Genomic DNA, 20877 nt, shown 5'->3' with positions numbered 1-20877 from the left:
CACAAAACACCCTTTCTTCATTTCTATTACTTTGTACCATTATCCTGATTATTACATTTTCTTTCATGCTTTTGCTTCACATATGTTTGTTTCAATTAAAGTTTTAGGCTACCAGTATTTTTTTTCAGATACATATTTCAGATGTACAGAAAGACAGATATGGGACATATGCTGCAGTTAGGCTCTAACTTCAGGTTTTCAAAGAAAGATTTTCAGTAGTAATTTACCAGTATAGCTATTTGAGGTCACCCTAGCTGATCACAAGTGCAAAGTGGTTTCCATCACTGTGGAACAATGTAGAAGAAAATGACTGATTTGTGTGACTGGTTTCAGAGATAATCTTCAGCTCCATATGTGCTTATTTTACTTGTCTCCTTTCCTCGCACCAGAGATGGAGATTCACTGAACAATGTGCATTCTAAATATAAACTGAAAGGAAATTTTTGCCTGTGCTGGTGAGAAATTTTAAGCTGGACCTCAAAAGAGAATTGTCTTCTTAGTGGATTGCCCCATTCCTCTAAGGAAAACCTTGAGCTAAGTCTGTATGATTTTAGTAAATCCCTTATCTTTTGATTTTTCTCCCTGTGTTCCATTATTTATGCCTCACCTTTTCTGTCCATCAACCACTCCTGATTCTTTAATTTCTCCATTTATTATCCTGCTGTGACCTTTTTTTTTTTACAAATAAGTTTGTTGAAAGTAATGAAAGTTAAAATAAAATATTTTATATTGATTATAATCCAGGTCCTGTAGTAATACAAATTCTACTCGGTGGCACTAATTTCAAATTACTAAGTCATTACTCCTAAAAATGTTTTAAGTTTTTTACATTCCATATGTAAATCAGTGTCCATGTAATAATGATGTTATAGTATAATATAGGTAGGTGACATAGGTAGGTGTAGTTTATATCATTACATTTAAGTAAGAATTTTCATTTCACAGAAATCAATCACTTCCATAAGTGCTTTGGAAATTATTTGAGAAATACAGGAAGCTGGGTGTAATCTGACAATTTTCTCTATTATTGTTGATTTAGTTCTACTTAACATTTTAAAGAGGCTTCACTCACTCGCAAAATATTACTTAGAGCATTTTTCAGTTTTAAGATTATTATTTTAAACATTCTTTATCCTCATTTAATGTTCAGGTCTCCAGAAAACTTCATCTCATTTAGCTATGATAAAATTATCAGCATGGCATCTTGAGCATCCTAAAATTTGCCCAGTCTAAGAGTTAAATTCACTTGTCAGATTATTTCATAATTTATTGTCAAACTTATGCTTTCCAGTAGGAGAAGCATAGCAATGAAGCGTGGGTGATTCTGTCCCACCTGCTACAGTTGATCTTCATCTTCTTTTCTCTGCAAGCTGCCTGTCCCTCTGAGTGCTTGACAACTATAGCAGCTTGACACAGTGTGAGGGAGCAGAAAATTCTCAGTAGTCCATGATCTGTATTAATGCCAGAGTTTAATTGGAACATACTAAAATACCTAAAGCTGTTTCTAACAATTCTTTTTCAGTTTAAATGAACTACTAATATTGTTGCAATGTTATTTCAACATGAAATTTTTGGTACTCTCACCAATTATTTGGAACAGTAATTCTTGAATTACTGGGAGGGGGGAAAGTCCTCAACATGTCCTCAAGTTATTGTAATTTCCTTTAGTTGTTAAAATACATTGCTTGGACACATTATCTTCAATGTTAATTTCCCCCATCACTGTAGCAATGGGATGCTTCATAGTTCTCTCAGTGTAGTTAGGTTTGCTCTTCCCAGGGAAGTAGGGAAGGTTTGGGTTTTTTTTGTTTTTTTTTTTTTTTTTAGTATAATCATAGCTGGGGCAAAAGTTGGGTAAAGCAGCAGTATCACTGCAATGTCCAAGGGTAACGAAGCTGGTGAAGAGTCTAGCGCACAAGTCTTATGAGGAGCAGCTGAGGGTACTGGGGTTGATTAGTCTTGAGGAGTCTCAGGGAAGACGGTATCACTTTCTACAACTACTTGAAAGGAGGATGGAGCAAGGTAAGTGTTGGTTTCCTCTCCCAAGTAACAAGTGACAGGACAAGAGGAAATGGCCTCCAGTTTACCAGGGGAGGTTTAGATTGGCTAGTGGAAAAAGTTTCTTCGCTGCAAGGGGTCATCAAACATTGAAACAGGCTGCCCAAAGAAGTGGTTAAGTTGCCATCCCTGGAGGTATGTAAAAGATGTGTAGATGTCGCACTTAGAGACATGATTTAATGATGAACTTGGCAGTGCTGCCTGGCAGTAATGAGGCATTGGGAGGCCTGGTTAATAATACTCTTGCTCAGCTGGTTTTGCTGTAAGCAGTGCTCAGAGAATTTATAAGCCAGAAGCCTATGTCAGCATGTTTCTTGAGCAGCCTTTGGGCTGACAGTAAGGAAAATTCCAGTGTTCATAGGCAGTTTCCAGAAAAATGAAACAAAAAATGAACTGAACTGAGTAAAATTCAAGTGAATAAGAACAGAAAAAAAAAAAAAGAAAAAAGGCATGAAATGTTCAGAGGTAGTGCAGTAGTTCTTCATCAGTATTTTGACACTTAGATGTGACATCAGCTCATCTGTCTTCACACAGTAAAATAGGCAACACAATATTTTGCACTTGATTTATTTGATGTCTATGACACATATACCAACATTGAAATATGGTTTTATCATCTCTAAAATTCTAATTCTAAGCTAAAGACAAAATTAGTGGATGACTTTTATGGGTTTAGTTTTCTACATTTTGCATGTTTCTAATATGGCAACATCTTAACCTGTTACCTGCTCTTCTACAAAAGATTAGGGTGCTGTACTTTTCATGCCATATAGTAAACTCCATGATCACCCTATTAGAAATTCTGAATTCCCAACACTCTGTTCTCTTTCTATACTTAGATAACTTCAAACCCTAATCATTCCTGACTTAATAGCAATACATTGCAACTACAATGTGATTATACTCTGGTTTTGCTTTTCTGTGACTATCAATCCATGTAACAATAAAGTTATTATGTGGCTGAGTATAACTATGGATTACAGATAAATATATAAGTAACAATAGCTAGATTAAGAACACATTGAAGGAGAAATAATAAACAGCTATCCATATAACTTTCAAATTTCCACTTCAGTGACTTATAGTTGTATATTGTAATTACAATACATTTAACATGCATTGTGATTCATTAATTCAGTTACCCTGCTTCAACCTTACAGTTAACCAATTCTCTTTTATGTTCAGGCAGTAAGAACAGCAATGGTAGTCCTATGAATGTGTAGGCAAACGGGGAATTTTATATACATCAACTATCATTTTAATTTTCCATATAACCTCATAGTAATAATGAAAAATGATTATATATTTTACAATAATAATAGGTTAACAATAGGCTATTTACAGGTTATTTTACAGATATTTATAATAGCTTGAAATTTCTCTTTATGGATCTTTTTGTCTTCCATCATGTCTGCGATGCAATAGAGACCATGGACATTTTAGATCACATGCCAGTAAGAAACACCATTAGCTGTGGCATTTAGAATGAATAGTCTTAAAAATGTAATAAAATATTCTGTTTACTTTTACATATTTTGTTAAGTAACTTCCAGTAGAAACTGAAACTATCTTACAGTTAGGGTGAATTAATTATTAACTTCTTTAGTATTTTTGCCTGATGCTTTAGACTGGCTTTGATTGTTATTTGGTTGTTAATGCTCATCAATTACTATAACAAATAATATTGTAAATATGTACTTAATTTAGTTAAATAGTAGCCCTATGCTGAGTGATTTCTTGTTCTTGCTTTTCATGGCTGATTTTTAAGTTAAATGAGTAGATTTTGTGTTTTTCTATTTATTCCATCTGATTTAGAGTCATGAAATGTTGCCGGTAATTCCAGTAGTCTCTCCTACAGTGAGGTTGCTAAGAAAATTGCTATTTGGTACTATGCAGTTTATAGTTGGAATTCCCATAGCATTTAGATTCACAAAAATTAATATCCTTTTGTATCAAATCCAATAGCTGTTACTGGAACATTTGGAGTGCCTTGTCTCAAGACACGAAAGGTCTCTGAGGATGACAGTGGTGAAGCGGCAAGCACAGTCTCCCTCAGGAGTTTCCAGTGAAGTTGAGGTCCTCAAAGCTCTGAAATCTCTGTTTGAGCACCACAAGGCTTTGGATGAAAAGGTACAGTATGGAAAAAAAAGCTTACTAAATACTCTCTTTAACTTACTTAACTGTGCCTTATGATGCAGCAGAGCATCTGTATTGTTTATTTGCTTCTTGGAATATGTCCTGTACTTACAGCATTTACATGTGTCCAGAGAAAACCATAAGAACGTATGACCAATAGCTGTAATGCACTTCAGGTCACTTTACCTATCTTTTGTAGACAACAGTGCTGACTTTTCAAAACAAGCAAATCTCACCCCTACCAGACATGCTTCTCCTATTTAGCAGTACATAAGGATGACACCATGTAATTTATTGTCTTTACAATATGCTTTTAAGTTATTGCTGAGAAAATGTAGGTATCTCACATTTTAAAAACAGAATAAAATGGCAGAATGAGATGTTTCTAACTACATAAATGAACCGGCCTCTTAAAAGTTTTAAAAGGAAAACCTCCTAAATTGCAGACATGTTTTTGTCATTTACTACAGAAGCATAGTGTTTCCTTTATAAGTAGTGTAACCTAAAAAAAGTAGTAGGTCCTTCATTGAAGAATAAAGATAAAATCCACAGATGACAACTGTATCTAGTCATGCTAATTAGGAGGGTCTTTCCACTGGATTCCTCATGTGTCCTCTGCTGGAAAGACTTTTGTGTGAATGAAACTTTGTACAACTTTGTATCCCTTTGAGCATTGCTGACATGAATTCAGAAATCCAAATGATGTCTAGAAACATTATATTCAGAAGACAATGCATCTGAATTAGTTAAGAAGTGCCTCAAAACTGCACATTCAGGGAGCACATGAGAACCATTGCTCATGAGTAAAGAACCTAGTACCTTGTGGGGTTTGTCTTGGCTGATTTGCTTGCGCTCATTGCTGCAGCTGAGTTGCTTCTCTATTTGAGATATTTGGGAAAGCAGAAGAGACATTTGTGTAGCACAGCATCCAAGACCATTGTCTGCAGTGTTGATCTGTGTTTGTGTAGAACCAGTTGAGTGGTCTCACAGTAACAAATTTAACTTTTCCAAATTCAAAAATATACTCAGAAAGTTGACCATATTTAAGTAATTTATAGTAATATTTATTTTCTTTGGTAATAAAGGTGTGAAACACTGTGGGGTTTCGGTCATACTGGGTTAATTTATAAGGTTCAAAATTAAATGAATTTTATGCCAAATCAAAACTTATTTTGTGTTTAGCTATAGCATTAGTTCTACATTCTGTTCAGCTACATATCATGGAAATATGTTTAAAGAAAATCTAGGAAAGGGAATACAATGACTCTTGCTTCTGTGGTCAATTTATTGTAATAAGCTTTTAGATGTCGTTAAGATTTACAAAATCCTGTATTATTCAAAATATCTTTTGAGGACTGATAGGGTTTATGGTCTGAGCTTTGACCTTTTACCCAACATTTTAAACACTGATAAAATTATAGAACAGGGAGTTTTCCTGCTTCTATACTTTTTGACACTATGCTGGATACATATGAGAAACAATAAGAACTAAACTTTAAATAGATTCTGATTGTTTAGCAGTTATGTACTTCTTACACATTTTCTTTTGTGAATGTTTTAGTGTTTAGGTACTATGCAGTTTATTTGACATCTCATTTTGAAAATTATTTTACAGAATTAGATCGAAGCTAAATATAATGTTTTGACCTATATCTCTGGAAATTCTGGTGGGTTTTTCTACTGTAACAGGTTAAAATCAGTAATCAGTTAATTTCAAAATCTTGGAGTGACACAGGTAACACTTCTTATGCATATAATGGGTCTCTGTCCCAGTGGTAATGATAATTATCAGCGTAGAAAACTCAGCCATCTGCAGTCCTATTAATAGGAGATTTGTTACATTAGAAAACAAGTTTTAAAATAGTTTGGCCAAAATGACTTTTTCCTATTTGCTATTCATCTATGCATTGAACCTCTATGCATTGAACCTTTTTAATTTTGATATAGTAAATCATATTTTAATTTTAAAACTTTCCAAAATCAATCAAGGCAAGAGTTTAATAGATTAGTTTAAAATAATTGATTATAAACCTAGCGCATATTGTTTTCAGGTATTTATGTTAAAGTGTCTTTCTTTAGAAGAATTGGATCAAAGTTTTGTATGCCATCCAGATACCTGATAATATAATACTATCACATTATGCTGTGCATTGTCAGTGTTATTGAGACTTCTACTCAAAAATAATGGAAGTAAAAGAGACTGCATACATCCAAATGTGCTGAAAAAACTATGGTTTTTGACAGAAAAATTACATAAATTAGATTTGTTTCAGACCCCTCAGAAGTAAGATATTAATTCACCTATGAAAATTCATTGACGTTACTCAGAAATTAGTAAAACAATGTAAGTTTGACCTCCTAGAGGTCATCTGGCCCAACTTCCTGCTCAAAGCAGGCACAACGGTGTCAGGATGCCTAGCTGGAGTTTCCATTGCTGAGTCTTGTACCTTGTCCCTCTGGTCCTGTCACTCTGCATCTCCAAGAAGAACTTGGCTTTGTTTTCTCCGTATCTTCTGGTTACCTAGTTGTAGATAGCAAAAAAAAAAACACATCTCCTCTGAACCTTACTTTCTTAAGTGTGATGAGACCCAGCTCTCTCAGCCTCTTCTCATATGCCATGTGCTCCAGCCCAGGTCCAACTTGGTAGGTCTTCTTTGAAGTCTGTCAGTGTCTTTCTTGTACTGAGGAGCCCCAAACCAGATGCAGTCTCAAAAGTCCAGAGGGGAATAATTGTTTCAGTCTGCTGACTGAGCTGTGTGGCTTTTATTCACCCCTAGGTCTTTCCTGCAAGACTGCTTTCTCTTCCCCAAGCCTTACTTGTGTCCTGAAGTTATTCCATTCATAGTAATGGAATGCCACTTGGACTTTGTAGCACTGATCACAAATCTCTAAGCTTTGCAGTCCAGACAATTTTCTACGCACTATATAATCCCCTTACCCAATTCAAATCTCACCCTTTCCTCTAGGGGTAAATGAAAGACCTTGCAGAAAACCTCAGTAAAGACAAGGTAAAAAACATTCCCTGTTCTCCCCACATCCATTGAGCCAGCCATCTCATCACACAAGGCAACAAGTTTGGCGAGATGCCATTTGACTTTGACAAAGTCATACTGACTCTTCCCAATTACCGTCTTGTCCCATATGTGCCTGGAAGTGGCTTCTGGAAAGATTTGCTCCATAACCATCCCAAGAGTGGCCAGCTTGTACTTCCCTGGATTTTCACAGGATAATTTCTGCCTTTTATAATGGTGGTCACAACACTTGTGGGTTTTCCACTCATCAGGAACCTTTGAATGAAATCAAATGAATACTGGAAACTTTAATTTTTTCTTCACAAGAAATGTTGACATTGAAACCAATAATTTAGCCTTTGCACACTTGAAAAAGCATAACAAGATATTTTCATAAAAATGCTTGAAGTCTATCCATTTTTCCTAAATGCAAATTTTCTTTCACTTTCTCACTTCCTACGCTTAAACATCTCAAGGTGTTGTAGCAAATTCTGCCACAAAACTTGACTGGTCATGCAAGGATTGCTGTGTACACCATACGAGAGTTACAAAACCATCCTCGTTTTTCTAATGAAAGTCAATGAAAAAGACAAACCAGACTGGAAGGTGGAAAATAAAACATATCAATTCAGGGTTCATAGTTCCAAGGAGGACTGCTTAAGCATAAGGAAAACCAGGAAAGATACCTTATTCCAAATGACCTATTGTCTATATATTACATGAAGTCTATACTTCGCCTTTACCTTTTGTCCAAAAGACAGATCACCACAGAGGGTGGTGTCACAGTGCATTAGAAAGAGAAAGCATGTCATTGACAGTTATTTCAGTGTTCGACAGCTCCTTCAGCATCCCTTCACCCCCTGTAGAGTGAAATCTTGTCATGAGCTTCCCCTGCTAGAAAGCCAGTCCCATGTGGCTAAACCAAATATATAAATCCTAGTGAGTAGAAGGTAGTAAGAGTATGCTGTTATTCTTACTTCATCGTCCATGTGAAATCCTAGCAGTGCCAGACAGCCATCTTCATAGTCTGCTCTTGCGTAGTCACAGTGTGCTTTGTGAGAATTTTCACTTTAGGGTTTCAGGATAATGAATAAATATATGAATATTTAGTATTATATGTGTATCTCAGATAAATCTCATTGTGTCTCCTTGGGTGAATTGTGTCACAGCAAATAAAAATGACACTAGCTGTATTATTATTATTTAGAAATTTCATTTGGCATAACCTGTACATATATTCAAACATCAGTATGTATCTAATGATGCTAAAATATTTAGAAATCTGAAAACACTGGCAGTGAACACTTCTGCTACCAATTCTAGATTTTCTTCATGTTCAAAGTTAAATTCAGTGATTGTTTTTAATAAGTGTAGGGTTATGTTATGTCTAACAAACAAAAGGTATTAAAAAATTGAAAGTTTTAGAAACCAGAAGTTAGAACTGATTACAACTGGGAGTGATGTGAAATTCTGACTTAACATTTCTAATAGCCTTTGCTGTTGCCTAAGGCACTTAAAATTTGTGGCTGTATTCATAGGGAAGATAGCCTGTGTGGAAACTTAAATTAATCACCCTTGAGCTTCTTAATGCTTCAATTCCCTTCTCTTACTGCTGCTGCTATCTTTGGTTTATTTCATGCAATGAAAAGTTTTAGAAATAATGTAAGACAGCTCTATGAAACATTTTGAGATATATATAAATATACTTGGAACAGTTTATAATAAAGAAGATGAAGATGAGATTTACTGGACATCATTAGAGTTGAATAGAAAATAGAAGCTCAGATTAATTTCATGGTTAGAATATACACTGAGTATAAGAGTAGGTCGGGAAGTACATATTCCTCATATGCAAATAAGGAAGAACAAAAACTAGAAAAATGTTTTTTTTTATTTATACCATTTTATACCTATAATTAAATTCTAACATGTGCCTGAGTATTTTAATGCAGACATTTTTCGTATTTTGCTTTAAACTCTGGGCTCAGCATTTAAGCATTTGGAAAGAAGAAACTATTTAAAGCAACTTCTTCCGCAAACACATTTTTTTGGTTGATGCTTCAAGAGAAGAGTTCAGTTGATCTTCACAGAGGAAGGAGACTACCAGGTGTTATTGTCCTAGCTAAGATTCAACAAAACACTGGGTTTCTTCTGACTAATTCATGGCAGAAAAGTATACCTGATATTCTTGCAAATAAAATCAACCTGGTCATGTGAACATTATCACTATCTTTTTATTCATTAGCAGGTAGCTAGGAGAGCTTTTATTCAATAGACTGTTCATGAAAAAAAGAAAAAAGAGATTCAATGATAGCATGTGCAAGGGCTTTTTAGAAGCTCTTTGTGGGCTGCAGATCTGGAAAGAATGAAGAAAGAATTTGACAGCAAGGGAAAAAGTGGGAAGCAGTTGCTAGGAGACAGAGAAAGATGGGTGATATTTTGCACCAACAGCAGTGCTAACATGACATTGACTATGTTACGTTTCAAGATAATGCGGTTGCATTTAAAAGCCAGAGGAATACGCAGTCATCTGGGCCCATGTTAGAGGATGTATCCAAGCCTTTGCTTGCTCTGCAACCCTTTTGCTCAACACTCTAATAGGAATCTGTCCTTGAAACATGCGTATTATAGCATGTTCTGATAGATCAGGTGACATCTGATTACTCTTACTTTGTGAAAGTCTATTTAGTAAAGCTTTACCTACTGCAAAGAAAATAGAAATACATTGAAAGACTATATGAAATTTAAATAGTATGTTATTTCTGAAGTGATAAACACGGTCTCACTGAGATAATGCTTACTTTTCTGAACTATAGTTAGTTATTGTCTTTCACTTGCACAAGATAAATAGCATAATATTCTAATCCCTAATTTGCATTTATGGTTCATATGAACCACACACATACCTCCTCCCTCCATAATATCAGATAAAAATAGTTTGCATTTATTCCAACTCCTTGTTCTCTGACAAGCTAGTGACCAGGAACAATACCTTTTCCTGGACCTCTCAGAAATGAGAATGGTTCTGTTTGCTTTTCTTGCTGTAACATAAACCTGAAGAGGAAATCCAATACAAAAGTCTTTGCAATGCATTTGTATATGGGTTTTCAGCCTTTGCCTGTTGCCCTGTCTTTAGATTGTAAGGTTATTAGATATGAACTTAAAAAGTTCAGGAAAACGTTAGTACAATTACTAACTGGTAAATATTGCTCAGAGTAAAATATTTTCAAAATACATGCATACCACATAGTTTGGTGTGGCTTTTGTATTCTTTCCTGGAATGTGAATGACCAAACGTGAAATCTTTATTCAGCTTTTGTCTTATTCCTCCAGTTTATCTTGAAATCATTTGAAGACTGAGAAAGAAATTTAAAGTGAGAAATAAAGTTGCAACGTTTCCAATGGAAAATATGAATGAACTAGTTGTTCGCTCAGCAGATGAAAGGGAAAAAAAGAAAAAAAGTCTCCTGTGACAAGGCAGAGTTGCTTTCAGTTCCTTTTGCAACTCTTATACTCACAGAACAAGGACCACTACAGTTTTGATTAGTTCATTATAAAAAAAGCAGTACTTTCAACTGTGTATGTAGAAAGAAGGGAAGGCAAGGCAAGGCTAAGGAAACAGCTTCCAGCTGTTGCTCTGTGTCACACTGGTACTGTTCCATGTTACTAACAATGTTCCTTGTTACCAACAATAAATAGGCCAAGAATGAAAAAGAAAACTATTTGACTATAATAACTTGATATTCAGAATGAAGACATTAATTCTCTACCTATTTTTTTTCTGAAGTGCCATGTTAAAAAAAAAATGTCTCCTAAATTTTCTTTTAAACAAATGCCTATTATTTCCAGGGAGTGTTTATTTCAGGCTTTGAAATGTCCATATAAAACCCACTCAGATACAGTTCTACAGTGCCACAATGTATAAAGATTAAGGATAATTTTTCTGATTTCAGCTCCTGTGGATCTGTGACCTCAGTAATGTTACCTAGTTGGTTTGCAAATTCTAACAGTATTCAAAGTGAATGCCAGTGTTAGACATACTATAATATTTTTTAAACATGCATTCTCATTTGTAAAACATTTAGGCTTTAATATATGGAGGTTTCAGGAAACTTACAAAAATCTGAAGTAAAATTACCAACTGCAGTCTTCTGAATTTTCTCTCAATCATCTTGTCCCCCAGCAGTACTTACAGCCAAGAGGACTGAAGCCAGAAAGATGAATGTCATTTTTCCATGGAGTTTTTGCATCTAAGCTGAGATTTCCATTAAGAAATTGTTATCTGCCAGCTCTCACTGCAGTTAGAGAAATTGAAATGAGGATTCTTGAACACAGGACTACACCCCTCACTCGTAGGACATGGACTTTAATAGTGAAGAGCTAGTAAAAGATAGAAATGGTGGTAAGAGTAGCAGGATACAGAAAAAGAGTTTTAGGACGCACAGAGGGGGAACATTTGTGGAGGCAGAGAGCATGATAAGAGAGAGGAAAGATGTGAGTACCAGATAGTAGACTTGTACTGTCTTGGGTCCGACTGGGAGCAGGTCATCAAGCAGCACTTGGAAGCTGATAGAAGAACTGGAGAAATAATACTGCTTTTCAAGCAGAATATGATTTTAAAAATAGGAGATAGGAAAATGAAGAAATACTTTTTCAGGTATACAAACAATTGAAGTTTTTGGATGACAAGCAGAATAACTAAAAAATAGAATTAGATGAAAAATATGAATAAATTAGAATTAGTAAATATAATATTTCAAATTAATTTTCCATATTCCACGTGTGTTAGAATTGAATACTAAAACAATCATATAAAATGACTGCTATGATAGCTTATGTGCTACCATAAATCCGAAGCTTTATAAGGATGTTTTCCAGGAATTATGTAGCTCGTTTTGGAAAGCAGGCTTTATGATTAAAGATTTTTACATGCATTTTTGATGAAAAAAGTACAAAAATGTAATAAATAGTAAAAATGTTTTAGGTTCCATTGAATATTTTGACTGTATTCTCTTGTTCTGTTGTATAAAACCTACTGAAACAGTCATGAAAATTTGTAGTAATTTTCACTCTTATCACTGCCACTCACAAACGGCTCAGTCACTCCCACATTAAAATGACTTAAACTGTGTCAGGTGAGGAACAGGCACAGTCAGTTACTGTAGTTCAGCTATTAATTAGATAGTCATACCCTCTAGGAAATGTCCATTTAAGCTACAACATGCATCTTTGGGAAAGTTAACAGTTTATTTTTTTCAATCTTATAGGGCTGAAGGAATAGAGGGAAAGGAATTGATCAGAAATTGGACTAAAAAAATTGAGGATTCTTTCTAATCTTCAAAGCATCTTAATATTTCATATACTTTAATACTCTTCAACTCACTTTTCTTTTGCTCCTTTGAGTAAATCTCTTGTGATTTCTGATCTGTTAAGTCTACCAATATTGTCTAGTATATAATAAAATCATAGTTACCTGAGGGTATTCAAATAATTCATGTAATAGATGAAATATATTTTCATTTTTTTGTTTCTTTTAACAAAGCTGAAGAATGTAAACAAGACCAAAATACCCAAAGTCCTGCATAAGCAACTATATTTGCATTTGTTAGAAAGGCTGAAGAGGTTTCATTTTTAGTGTTCATTTCCTGAATATGTATTTGACCTTTAGGTTTAGTTTTAAAGTTTAGTGAACATATTATGTTATAGTTTTGCTAAACTTTTTTTATTTAAAAAAAGTCTAAGCCATTCTTGAGGTGTAGTGAGTCTATTTGCAAAATTTCACTTGTATCAGTAGTAATAGAAAAGAAAGTATGTAAGGAAAGTTAATGTTTATCAGATTAAGAGGTATCACTGGAAAAAGTCTGGAAGCATTAGTACATGCACACCTTTTCAGGGATCTCCTCTATTTGTCAAGCGTGTGCAAACAATTGTATATACATGTAGAAGTACTATTTTGCTTTGTTTTCCAGCTACATCTCTTGCTCTAAGAGAATATGCTAACTTTCCTTACAAACATTGCTAATAGCCTTAAACATCCTTGGATCATCAGCTGGAAGAACATTGCTTCAGTGTAGCTGGAATGTGTTTAGAAGTATATCCCAAGAGTTGTCTGATGAGCCAGGTTGTAATATGAGGTTAATGTCAGGTGTCTAATGAAGTTATGTAGATTAGGAGAGGAGTTGCCATAGGCTCCCGTCATAGTCAGGAGGAAGTATCACCTGCGCCCAGCACTGAAGGTCACCTTTATGTCTGATTTGCTTTTGATTGTATTAGGACACTGGTTAGTACATTGCCAGCTTAGGTTATCTGTTGTTACATGAGCTGATGGTGAGCCAGAGTACTCAAACAACAGTAAATATGTCTTCAGAAGTATTAAATGAATATAATATTTAATATTTAGTCATAATTTCAATACTACCAATAACAATTGACTAGATCATACGCATCCTTGGAACAGAATAGGCCATCTATGAAACTGGCACAAGCACAGGCATCTTTTCTGCTTATGAGAGTATATCCTGTTTATGACTTTTTGCAAAACCAAAGCAAACTGCATGATGATATAAAAAATCTTTAGTATGTGTGCCTAAAGGCAATGCTGCAAGTTATTTTGTAATGAATTTGTTGAATCCAATTGATATGAACAGATTAGTTATCTTCCATGCATTGGACTTAAAACATCTGCAAATGTTTTTTTTCATTGTAAAAGATGCTTGTAAACAACATTTTCTTTTTATTCTGTGTCATCTTAGAATATTTGCGTTTGCTGTGTATTCCATAAAAGTACAGGCAAACTGGAACAGCAGTCTGACACTTCAAGTTTGACACATATTTTCATGGGTTTAGTCTTCCCATGGTTAGGTTTGGAAGTTTACAACACTGTATGGTCTCATGAAAGGATGCAACACACATGCCTGGAAACAGACTGGCAGGGCATACAGTAGCGCATATGGCAGATTATATAATCTTTAAAGACTGATAGAAGTTACGTTACTGCACATATTTTGATTTTTCTTCTAGGTAAGGGAACGACTGAGGGTTTCTTTAGAAAGAGTCTCTGCACTGGAAGAAGAACTAGCTGCTGCTAACCAGGAGGTAACACAAAACACTTTCTCCCCTTTTGAGGTTCAATTTCTCTAATACTCTGTCCCATGTGTTCCCTGTCACTTTTCTTAAAGCTCTCAGGAAAAAAAAAAAAAGATAAATTGCATTCTGAATAAGCTGCTCAGTGAGGCTTGTTTAAGGTGGTTGTAAGACCTTCTGTTTATTCTTTTACTCCCTTCTCCTGTTCCCTTGTGAACAAGCCAAAGTCCAAGAGCTAGTGACAGATTCCCACATTTCTTACAGACCCTGAAAAAAGAGTGAGCCAACAAATATGTCAGTTACTATAAACAATTCAATAACCTGTATTCTTATTTTACTATAAAATTAAGTAGAATACACACATGCATATATATATATACACATGCACATATTATATAAATGTTAACATTGATGGAAGAAGGATTATGGATGGCTTTGAAATTTAGGTTTGTCTCTTCCCTTTTAATTACAGTGTGTCATGATGAGCTGTGGTACCATATAACTATTGTGAATTTGGACAAGAGATATTTTTACCTGTATAGTAGTTTGCAGAATGTTCTCTATTGTATGAAAGGGTTACAGAAACACATATTTGCATTGCACAACAGCAGTACACACATATTGAAAAGAATTTTACACCCCAGAGAGGTGTTTCTGAGGCCAGAAATATGAATATTGGTGTCTGCTGGTGACGTTACCATTCCCATTATGTTCTGAATCTCCACCTGATGTGTGCTTCTCACACTGTTAAAAATAAGTCAGACAAGCAATAGGGTTGGATTAAAGCTGTTTTGGGTTATGTCCATTTACTGGTGTAAACTCTTAAACTCAGGTTTAAGAGAAAAGCTGAAAACAGCAACAGACAAAAAAGAAGTACTAACAAATAATTCTGGGAAAATGGAATGTAATTCAGAATAATATGTGATAACGTAAAATATAGACTCCTAATATATTTTTTTTTCCAATATTCAGCTAGGAAAGTTACTTTCTTAAAGTAACCTCTTAAAAATAGGATCTGCAGTTAAGATATTATTGCTTTATAAATTATAAACTACATATTTTGAATCATTCCTTTCTTCTCTGAAGTAGCTGTAATTTATCTGTGCAAAAAATAAAACCCCTCTTTCATTCTTCCATTTCATAATGTCTAGGATACTTGGTTTCAAATGATTTAGTTACACTGTATTATTTATTCTGTTATTTGCACCAGTCTTTATTAAATAGAAAACAGTCCTTTTGTTCAGTCAAGCCAACTGAGATATATCACACTTTTCTAATCCCTCCCATTTAAGATCCAATTAAATCCAAGTACACTTCACTGAGCACGGGACCAGGTCTTTAGAGCATCACCTTGTTATGTGGAGTTTTAAATAAAATAGTGAAATTTGTATTGACAGTAAGGAACAAAGGCATGCACAATGAAATCTAATTGAAATAGGACTTTCATAGCCTTTCTTGCCCCAAATCCTTAGAAATGTACAAATTTTGTGCCTACCTGATAACTAAAAACATTTAGAAGAGCCAAGCATAATAAACCAAGCATAACATGACCATTAACACAATCTGAATACTATTATTTCAGTTTCCTGTGAGGCACTCTTAAAGTTGAAAAATGGAAATTCAATTAAATAATAAGGAAAAAAGATGGTAAGAGATGTGGAAGAGAACAGGTGGATAATTTTCAAACAGATAATGCATTTGAACAAGAGCAGATGATTTTCACATAATTATTTATTTAAACAACATAAAATTAATTAGAGAACTGCAGTATATAAGCCTGTTTTCATACTAGGTTCCACAGTGAATACACAGGTAATAAATGGCTTTAAAAATTTATTGTACTATATATGAAAATAAATGGGCTAAGTTTAAAAGGGAATTGAATATATATGTTTTTCAGTAATTTCTGTATTCCTGTCACTCGTTGTCTGTTCCCCCCAGATAATTAATATTTTGTTTCATATTCTCATACTGATTCTGAGTGTACTACATATTCAGAACTGTATCTAAACATAAAATGATGACAGTAAATTGGTCCCCTAATTAAACAAGTATATCAATAGATATATAGCAAGTATCAGATTGAGGGATACAAAATACTAGAAATGTGTATGTTAAGGTAACACTTTTCTCTGAAAGCCTATGGCTGTGGCTCTGGTAGAATGAGAACAATGAGAAACTGCAGATACTCATGAGTACTTACTGGAAAAATGCTTATATAAAACAGAAAAAAAAGGAGAACAACTATAGCTTTCCATCACTGGGTAGTAAACAAACTCTCATTTAGTAGTCTTCGTGGCATATTGCATACATAGCAAAGGGAGTGAAAACATCTGTAGCTCTGTCAAATCTGGTTTTATCTCCAGTTGCAAACACCATCTTACAAAGCACTTTGTATTTGATAGGGAATAGTCACACACATTGACTTTAAACTGCAGCGGCAATTGAGATGGACAGTTGGACCATCAGTTGGGGGAAATTTGTGTCGCTAATATTTAAGGGTAATGTGTAATGGAGAAGGGCTTTGGTCTACAGTTCTAACAGTGACTATTGAAATAGCATAAGTCACTCTCATTGGTTCAATTGAACTTTTCAGAAACAAGAATGTCCACCAAATGGTTCATTGCTGTTTTGATTCTGTGATGGCAATAGCTTCTATAAGAAAGCGAATGTGTAATTTATCTCCTTTTCACATAAATGCTACACAGAAATTATTTTGATTTTATTTAATATTTCAATATGCTAGGGATTTTTATGTTTTCAAAAAGTCAGTTATCTATAAATTGCAATATAAAATATACATCAAATTAAGGGAATCGTTATGTTTACTACAGGTTTAATAACAATAATTTAGGGCTAGAATTAACCAAATCAGTTACATTAACTATTCTACTGAATAGGAAGTCTTGGTTTTAAATTGTGTCAAGCTGGAGGATACTTACAGGGTACCTCAGCTACTTATTAAAACATGTTTACAAACACTAACTATTATACTCTTACAGAGCACAGGATTCAGTTCAGAATTAGGAGTTTTGAATTTGTGTGTCTACATGTGAACCAGTATCTAAGATTTGACTGTAGTCTGCGGAGGTCTAGTAAATCCAATCTGCCAGCTGAGCTGGTGATGAATCTGCCAGGGCTGCCAGATACAGTACAAAATCGACAGGAGAGCTGTCTGTTTGGAGCTAGAGGTGGGGAAGTGTTGTGGCTTAAACCCAGTCAGGTAATTCGTTCGCTCACTTCCCCCCCCTTTCTTGCCCTCCCCCTGCTCTCGGAGGGACGGAGAGGAGAATCGAAAAGAATGCAACTCCCACGGGTTGAGATAAGAACAGTTTAGTAACTAAGGTATAACACAAATCACTACTGCTACCACCAATGATAATAATGATAAAGGAAATAACAAGGGAAGAGAATACAACACCTCAGCACCAGCCGACCGATAACTTGCCCCCCCTCAGCCCGACCAAGCTCCGACCGATACCTCCTCCAACCCTGCAGTCTCCCAGCCCTTCCGGCTAACTCCCAGTTACCTCCTGGGCATGACGTGCTGTGGTATGGAATACCTCTTTGGTCAGTTTGGGTCAGGTGTCCTGTCTCTGCTTCCTCCTGGCTTCCCCTCCTCCCTGGCAGAGCATGAGGCTCACAAAGTCCTTGGCCAAACCAAAACATCATTGTTATCAGCTCTGTTCCCAAGCCGAAAGTCAAAACACTGCACTGCACCAGCTACCAAGAAGGGGAAAAATGACTGCTACTGCTGAACCCAGGACAGGAAGGAATACTGCTGATCACTGTAATGACACCAAATGCCTGTGTTAGGTAACTGACTCTCACAACAAGCTCATATGTAGACACCTCATCCATAGACAGCTAAATTTAGGTGTCTTACTCCTTACAAACAGCAGAAGCTCTTTGAGTCAGGCACTGGGCTTCTAGATACAGGGGAGATAAAAAAAAAAAAAAAAAGGTCTATATTATATTTACAGTGGATTGAAAAGTCTTTAAATATACGTTTTATTGTGTCTGCTGTAGCTAAGATGAAAAGTGGATATAGTTTTCTGAAAAATTTACTTCCTATTTTTAGTTAAAACTACTGTAAAGCATAGCTACATTTGCTTACCCCTCAGCTGCTTTTAAAATGATGCTGATTTTCAGCTGGTTCCACATAACCTCATTGGTAGAAAATGTAGCATAGAAAATTATGTTTATTATCTCAAAAATATACTTTAGGAACCCACTGAGACTGTGTAGAATATGAAATATTCTACTGGTTTGGGTTTATATATCACTGTGCTCCCATACACTTTTCTTCAGCATTTGTTGAAAATGTCAATGCTGTTTGCAAATGTCAAACAACACTATATCACGTCTGTCAATTGACACACAGATTATATTTAAAACAATCAGGCTTCCTTTTAAAACCTCATTGTCACAGTTTCTACAGAATTCTACTCAATTTTGAGGCTAAATTTTGCTCCTGCAGCTATGAGAGAGCTTGCAGGAGTTTTGGACCATAGATCTGTGCTTCATATAACTGCATGCATTCTCCTATTTAGGCAGTACGTTTCTTCCTAATAGTGGGTTAGTTTATTCATTAGGTTGCCTTAATGCTATTTTTTTTATAGCATCCATGAAAGCGTTAATAGATGATTTACATTGCTGAAGAGAAATGATGATTCGCAATTTATGATTCTTTATATTCTATCCCAGAAACACCAGAAAATGTAGCCACTTAGTCACAAAAGAACTTTCAAATGCCATATTTAATTGCCTGACTCTGGCTATGCAGGGCAAGTCAAGAAACCAGTGAAAAATGCGGATGCTTTTAGCAGTTGAGGACAGTTTTGACTCTGACTATGAGGAATGCTGTAGACATGATTGTAGTGTCATTGCCACTAATGAAATATTCTGTAACATATATATTAAACCTATAAACATATATACATGTATATACATATACACATTTTGTATATTTATTTTATATATAAAATATAAAAAATGTATATAGAACCATATATATAAAAAACATACAATATAAAACATACGTATATATATTAAATAAAGCCTCAGTTAACTATGCCATGTTCTGAGGCTAGCTACGCTGTGTTCCTTTTACCCATGCTTACATGTGAAAAACGTACATTTATCCCCAGCTGTTTCAGGTCCTATTAGCTTAAGGTACTTTTTGTTACAGGAGTTTCTGGGTGGCCTGCGCCTTTGTATGTAATTACAATGCAGAGATTTTTTTAGTAGAAATATCGTTAAAAGAATAGTTTGATGAGAAAAAAGGGCATGTACCTTTTTTGAATGTATAATATACACAGAATTTCATTAATGTGAATTTAAGAAATTATAGATATCAAATCTCTGGATGAAACTGGGTGGAATTTTGTGACTTTTTGCCTGAGGAAGTCCAGGTGGATGGCTTATATCTATCTCTGGTGACTTTAGTAAATCTTTTTGCAAAAAAACCTTCATCTGCAGCACCTTGCTTTACCATATTTTCTCAGAATGGTGCAACCAAAAGTTACTGCTTTGCAAACTCTCCCCTACACCTTTTTTAAGCTTTTTTTTTTTTTTTTTTTTTTTTAAGCTATAAATTTACACAGGTCTAACTCTGGAGGGACCTTGTTTGTGGTCTGAACTTAAATTTTAAATGTCTATGTAATTGTGCCAAATTATATATTTTCTGCAAAGTTGCACATAATTGAAAATATCTTGGCTTGAAGCATAATCTTTATCTGCTCTATGTAATTGCTTTCCATTCTGCATTTAACCTTAACCATCTAGTTAAATGCTAACTGCTGAAAGTTATTGTTGCCCTTAAGTTTTAAATGTGGTAATGAAGCACAATGATTTTTTTTTTGTGTGAATGCTTCTCATTCTGCATGTTCCACAGCATTAATTTCTGTCTCTATGCATTTGAATTAGTGTGTGTGGTATGACAGCTGAAGAGGTTGAAAATTACTACAGCAGCACTACAGCCTTCATTGCCTTTTTTACAAAGTCAAAAAGAAAATTACAAAAAAAAGTCAGTTTTGTTGCTGTAGCTGTTTCATTTTGTGTCCTCAACTAAATGTAATCTGAGTTCTCAGAGGAAAAAAACACTGAAATTCTTTGTGGACATTGAGTACAGCAGGGCTGATCTTTGCATTATCATCAAAAGCATTTTTCACTGAATTCAGGGCAAAATAGGTCTGAAGTTCAGTATGTTTTTCAAATAATCATTTAAGAATATTACTTTCTATTGACATATTTGAAATGGACATCACCATTCCACTTGCAAAAGTGGTTTCTCAGTATAATTTCCATAAATTTCTACCATAGAGAAAAATGTTCCAATTTTGAGAAAAAAATCCCATATATTTCCTACAATGACAGTAGATAGTAATTTTATATTTTAATGATTTATCATTCAAATATGATAAAACATATTTTAATATTGTCATACAAAAATCTTAATTAGAAGTGCACATAGATTTGATTTCTTCTTTTATAACTTTGTTTAGTCACTTAGACCTGTTTATGTGTTGGCAACCCTGTAATGTATATTAAATAAGTTCAGCAGCTTTGGTCTTTGTTGAAATGATTT

The 20877-nt window shown here is 34.7% G+C and overlaps 1 protein-coding gene across 8 annotated transcripts in view; it reads left to right on the top strand.

Moving 5' to 3' along the window:
• Positions 1-20877, top strand: part of PPFIA2 (PTPRF interacting protein alpha 2) — a 315167-nt gene that overhangs the window by 200691 nt on the left and 93599 nt on the right. For 7 of the 8 annotated variants that reach the window (XR_009963872.1, XR_009963873.1, XR_009963871.1 and 4 more), the window contains 2 exons: positions 4024-4188; positions 14226-14300. Coding sequence is in view for 2 of the 8 variants with exons in the window: in XM_062613845.1 (XP_062469829.1) it covers positions 4024-4188; positions 14226-14300 (240 nt within the window). In the remaining 6 variants the exon portion in view is untranslated. The remainder of the gene's footprint in view (positions 1-4023; positions 4189-14225; positions 14301-20877) is intronic. The other variant, XR_009963874.1, reaches the window with a different exon arrangement.

This window comes from Pezoporus occidentalis, unplaced genomic scaffold (genome assembly GCF_034315485.1).
Source record: "Pezoporus occidentalis ecotype Australia unplaced genomic scaffold, CSIRO_AGI_Poc_V1 ctg17, whole genome shotgun sequence".
Classification (NCBI taxonomy): Eukaryota; Metazoa; Chordata; class Aves; order Psittaciformes; family Psittacidae; genus Pezoporus; species Pezoporus occidentalis.
Note: the sequence above shows the minus strand (reverse complement) of the source record. Positions and strands in the feature narration are given on the sequence as shown.